Source organism: Neomonachus schauinslandi, chromosome 8, assembly GCF_002201575.2.
Source record: "Neomonachus schauinslandi chromosome 8, ASM220157v2, whole genome shotgun sequence".
In the NCBI taxonomy this organism is placed as follows: domain Eukaryota; kingdom Metazoa; phylum Chordata; class Mammalia; order Carnivora; family Phocidae; genus Neomonachus; species Neomonachus schauinslandi.
Window position 1 is genome coordinate 145,720,142 of NC_058410.1, and position 5,305 is coordinate 145,725,446.

General features: G+C 65.3%; 1 protein-coding gene across 2 annotated transcripts in view; it reads left to right on the forward strand.

Moving 5' to 3' along the window:
* The window catches only part of LOC110586800 (tripartite motif-containing protein 26), a 21,757-nt gene that overhangs the window by 12,971 nt on the left and 3,481 nt on the right, over positions 1–5,305 (forward strand). For both annotated transcript variants that reach the window (XM_021697093.1, XM_021697094.1), the window contains exons 4-5: positions 1,341–1,571; positions 5,008–5,030. In XM_021697093.1, the coding sequence (XP_021552768.1) occupies positions 1,341–1,571; positions 5,008–5,030 (254 nt within the window). The remainder of the gene's footprint in view (positions 1–1,340; positions 1,572–5,007; positions 5,031–5,305) is intronic.

Here is a 5,305-nt window from a genome sequence, read left to right on the forward strand (position 1 = left end):
GAGGCTGAGCGGTGGAGGCCCTGCTGGGAGGCTGAGCAGCAGAGGCTGAGCGGTGGAGGCACTGCTGGGAGGCTGAGCAGCAGAGGCTGAGCGGTGGAGGCACTGCTAGGAGGCTGAGCGGTGGAGGCCCTGCCGGGAGGCTGAGTGGCGGAGGCTGAGTGGTGGAGGCTGAGCAGTGGAGGCTGAGCGGTGGAGGCCCTGCCGGGAGGCTGAGTGGCAGAGGCTGAGCGGTGGAGGCTGAGCAGTGGAGGCTGAGTGGTGGAGGCATTGCCAGGAGGCTGAGCGGTGGAGGCACTGCTGGGAGGCTGAGCAGCAGAGGCTGAGCGGTGGAGGCTGAGCGGCGGAGGCTGAGCAGTGGAGGCAGAGTGGTGGAGGCACTGCCGGGAGGCTGAGCAGCAGAGGCTGAGTGGTGGAAGCCCTGCCGGGAGGCTGAGCAGCAGAGGCTGAGTAGTGGAGGCCCTGCCGGGAGGCTGAGCAGTGGAGGCTGAGTGGTGGAGGCACTGCCAGGAGGCTGAGCGGTGGAGGCACTGCCAGGAGGCTGAGCGGTGGAGGCCCTGCCGGGAGGCTGAGCAACAGAGGCTGAGTGGTGGATGCCCTGCCGGGAGGCTGAGCAGTGAAGGCTGAGCGGTGGAGGCACTGCCAGGAGGCTGAGCAGTGGAGGCCCTACTGGGAGGCTGAGCAGTGGAGGCTGAGCGCTGGAGGCCCTGTTGGGAGGCTGAGTAGTGGAGGCCCTTCTGGGAGGCTGGGCAGTGGAGGCACTGTTGGGAGGCTGAGCCCTGACGGTCTGAGCTGGGTGGCTTCCAGCTGGCTTCCTCATCTGGTGTGTGAATGCGTGTTCCTTCTCGTGTGTGAGTCACCGTGGCTGTGGGCCGTGTCTAGCAGCAGCTGCTGTTGTGCAGGGGACCGCGGAGGTCCTGGCGAAGTCCTTCCTGTCAGCAAGGGGAGGGAGCCCGGACTCCCGATGGTGGGGGGAGCCAGGGGCTTTGGAGGGGGGCGCTGGCTGCAGGATGAGCACTGAGGGGGAGGCCTGGGAGGGCGTGAGGCGTCCTGGGGACACTGTCTGCTGAGTCCTGCAGCCAGGGCTGCCCACGGTCGGGAAGCAGAGACCGCGCGCCGCGTGCTTGATCCGAGATGGGGTGTGAGGGGCTGTGCCTGTTTCCTGCGGGAGAGTCGGTGTTGGGGGGCAGTGGGGGGAGGAGGTTGGGCCAGGTGTGCTCTGAGGCGCCTTAGCTCACGGATGGGGGTGGGAGCCGGCCTCTGTGGCTCTAACAGCAGACGCTGCAGGGGTTCTCCAGCTCAGGGCAGAAGCGTCACCCCCTCTCTCCTCCGCACCCCTGCAGAAGAAGCTCCAGGACCAGAGGCAGTACATCGTGGCTGAGTTTGAGCAGGCTCACCAGTTCCTGCGGGAGCGCGAGCAGCACCTGCTGGACCAGCTCGCCAAGCTGGAGCAGGAACTGGCGGAGGGCCGTGAGAAGTACAAGAGCAGGGGCGTTGGGGAGCTGGCCCGGCTGGCGCTGCTCATCTCCGAGCTGGAGGCCAAGGCGCAGCAGCCGGCTGCAGAGCTCATGCAGGTGAGACGCCTCCCCAGGGCGGCGAGGTCTCCGTCCCACCACCCGGGTGCGTGCGGGACCCTGGGAGAACCACCGCCTCTCAGGCCTCGATTTTCTCTCCTGAAATGTCGGGAGGTCACCCCCACCCGCCCCACCTCCTCCGAGGTCACGTGAGCACAGGAGGACCTGACCGGCATGGTGTCCCTTCAGAAGGCAAACTTTCTACCAAAAAAACAGTTCAAGGAATTTAGAAAGTGCTGTGAAGAGGAAGGGAAGGTTATGCGTATTTTCATCACTACTGTCCGTCCTCATCTCGACCATCACAGGTCCCTGGCAGACAGCCTCCAGGGGACGCTGCAGGCAGCCCGCACTGCTGGGGTGGCTGAGGGAGGGCCACACGGTAGCTTCTCCCAAGGAGGGACTGGAGGAGACAGGCGAGGTTTTCTGTGGGACGGAGAGCAGGCAGGGTGCCTCTGGAGTACTTCCTGGAGGAGGCGGCTTTGATGCTGAGAAGGGGAGAGCCTTGAACTAGAGAGCAGGTCGCCAAGTGGAAACAGCACCGTGCCTCCTTCCTCCTGGAGCCTCCAGGAACAGGAACAGGGCTCACCAGCGTCTGGAGGGGTGTGCTGGACCCTCCCCCTCACAGGTCAGGAGGAGCCCCCCAGGATCTCCTCCAGGAAGATACTGTCCCGGCCAGCAGTGTGGCCTCAGGAGACACAGTAAGGCAGGCTCTCCAGGTACATGAACAGGTGGCCTGGCCTGCCTCCCTGCCGCGGTCCATTCTGACTCCCAAATCGGGACTGGCAGGGCGTGAGGGCCCTAAATCAGAAGTCGCTGAGGGCCTAGCCGCAGGGCAGGGCAGGAGTCCTGTCCCAGCTCTGCTCCTGGGCCTCTTGTTCTTGTCCTTCATTTTGTCCAAAATGTGTCTCTGGCATTTCCTCCAGATACCACTGTGTTCCCTCGAATTCCTCCATCAGACTGGGACTGGGTCACTTACTGCCCCCTCCCCTGCCCCCCCAGGGCGAGACAGCCCTCCTTTCCCCGTGGCCACGCCACGTGATGTGCAGTTGTGTGGGGGGCAGAGAGAGACAAGCTGGGGTGCTGAGATCCCGACGGGACCCCCTCCCGCTCCACCCAAGGGAGTGGAGCGCCACTCAGACAGAAGACAGACTGGGAGCACGGGGCGGGGACAGGGTGAGGGCGTGAGGACAGGGCGCAGGTGCAGGGCTGGGGTGAGGGCAGAGGGACGGGGGACGGGGACGGCGCGAGGGTGCAGGGACAGGATGTGGGGACAGGATGCGGGGACCGGGCGTGGGGCGGGGATGGGACGCAGGTGCAAGGATGGGGGCGCAGGGACGGGGGACGGGGTGAGGACGCGGGGACGGGGTGAGGGGACGGGCGCAGGGACAGGGTGTGGGGACGGGACGCAGGTGCAGGGATGGGGCGAGGGCGCAGGGGACCGGGCGCAGGCCTGGGGACGGACTGGGCGTCTGCGGCAGCCAATCCATGAACTCAGTGTCGGTACTGGTAGGTTGTCTGCTCGTTGGGCTTTGATTTTGCGGCAAGGGAACCGCACAGCTACCTCCTTCAGGTCATTATCTTTTCCCAGAGGCTATCTGACTGTGGGCAGCCAGCAGGAGGGAAACCGCAGTAACAGAGGCCCCGATGCAAAGTGTGGTGCAGGGGGGAGGGGAGGGGGGAGCAGCAAGACTAAAGATGGAAAACACAGACCTTTGCACGAAGGTGCTAGAAAAGGAGAGAAAGATCTCTGGGCCGGGAATATCAGAAGATGTTAGAGGGACATCCTCCGCGGTCCATCCCCGGACGGGCCTTGCCTGGGGGCACCACAGCCCGCTCCTGTCTCCCCCACCGTTGGGCCGAGCTCAGCCCTGGGGGCCTGCATGAGTGCCTCCGCCCTGCCCCGCTCCCCAGGCGCGGCCTCTCTGCTCTGATGGCCTGTTTCGGGACAGCCGCAGGAGCTTGGGGGGTGTCCTCAGGAGCCCTGAGCCGGCCCCTTCCCTGTGCAGGCTCGTTCCCTGTGCAGGCTCGTTCCCTGTGCAGGCCCGGCGTGTGGACCCCCGGCCCCCCGCACTGTGCTCTCCCACGGTCTCTGGGCCACTCCCAGGCTTTCATCCTTGGCTGGTCTGTACCTTCCCGCAGTCCTGGCAGCTCCCCCCACTGCCCACGTGCCTGCCTTTCGAGCCCCGTGTCCCAGCACACCAGCAGGGGAACGCGGCTCACGTTTGTTGCCCCGTCCACCGAAGCTGGCTGGATTGGAAGGATTTGCTGGAAACTCACGACTGGTGTCCGGCCGGTGCTTGGTGAGACCGGGGTGAGCGGGGAGCTCTGACGGCCCATCTGGCCTCCCTGCAGCAGAGCCTGCCGGTCCTCCTGAGACCGCCGGACCTGCATCAGCAGCCACCGTCCGGTGACTCTGTGTCCCAGAGCTCCCTCTCCGAGAGGCTAGCCCGTCCCCTCCCTGGGCTCCACTCCTGCAAGAGCAGAACGCCTAGTGTCCCCTGCAAGGCTGTCCCCCGGCTCCACGGCCCCACCCCAAGCTCCGGAGCCGGGCCGGGCGCAGGGGAGGCGCACAGGAACATGTGCGAGGAGCGACAGGAGGGCCACCGTTACAGGAGCGTCTCATGGGGGCCGCAGACCCCCACAGGCGCCGTCCCGGCCCACCTGCCCCTCCGCCCCGCACTGCGCAGGGCGGCCCCGTGGCTGATTACCAGGACCCTGGCCAGGGGCTGGGTCAAACCCAAGGACAGAGACGCAAAGACAGTTGTGTTTCTTTCGGGAACGGAGCTGAGGGTTCTGGAGCCGTCAGGGCAGGGGCTGACCGCGAGGTTCGGGAAAGCTGGGCTACCCCCACCTGCTTGTTCTCCCAGCTGCAAGGCCTGCTAGGGTGCACAGCAGTTTCCCCTTTAAAGGACGTGACCTACAAATTGTAGTCACTGGTTCCTCTCACGTCCCATTGGCTGGAGCTCAGTCACATGACCAGACGTGGCCACAAAGGCCTCTGGGAAATGTAGTGTTTTCCCTGGTGGCCCTCTGCCCACTGTAACTCCAGGGGTCTGCTGTTCAGAGGTCGAAGGGGGGCGGACTTAGCCGCGTGAGCCACCTGGCAAGCAGCTCGCACACATCACTGCCCGACGCGGATCCCCTCGGGGCGTTTGCATCCACCAGGAACACGTGCACCTCCCGCGGTGCCCGTCCAGCCCCGCATGGCCCGGGCCCCCATTCCGTTCCTCACCTGGCCAATCTCAGCGGAAGCCCGGTGGCCGCGGAGAATGAACCCTGCCCTCATGGTTATCCACCACTGCTGTGGCGGTGCGGGCCCTGTAAGGAAGGGGCCACATCGTTCTGTTCACTGTTGCGCCCGGCTGCCAGCATTGTGGGCACCTGTGAGTGGGGTCTGATTCCACTCAGCTGATGCTTGTGCTTTCTTCTCCTCCAGGACACCAGGGACTTCGTGAACAGGTAACAGAGCTTCCTTTCCACGGCGCATCCCACCCCCACCCCCCTTCTCTTGCATGAGACCCATTTGAAGGAATGGTGCCACCTCGGTTTATGGTGGCCGGCCTCACTCCTGGGAAGCAAGAACACAGCCTCAGGAACTGGAGACTTGCTCTCCGAGGCAGCCAGTGTCCCCTCCTGGTCTGAGACGGGGCAGGAGACGAGGGTGGAGACCGAGGCAGCCAGCGTCCTGTCCTGGTCCGAGACGGGGCAGGAGACGAGGGTGGAGACCGAGGCAG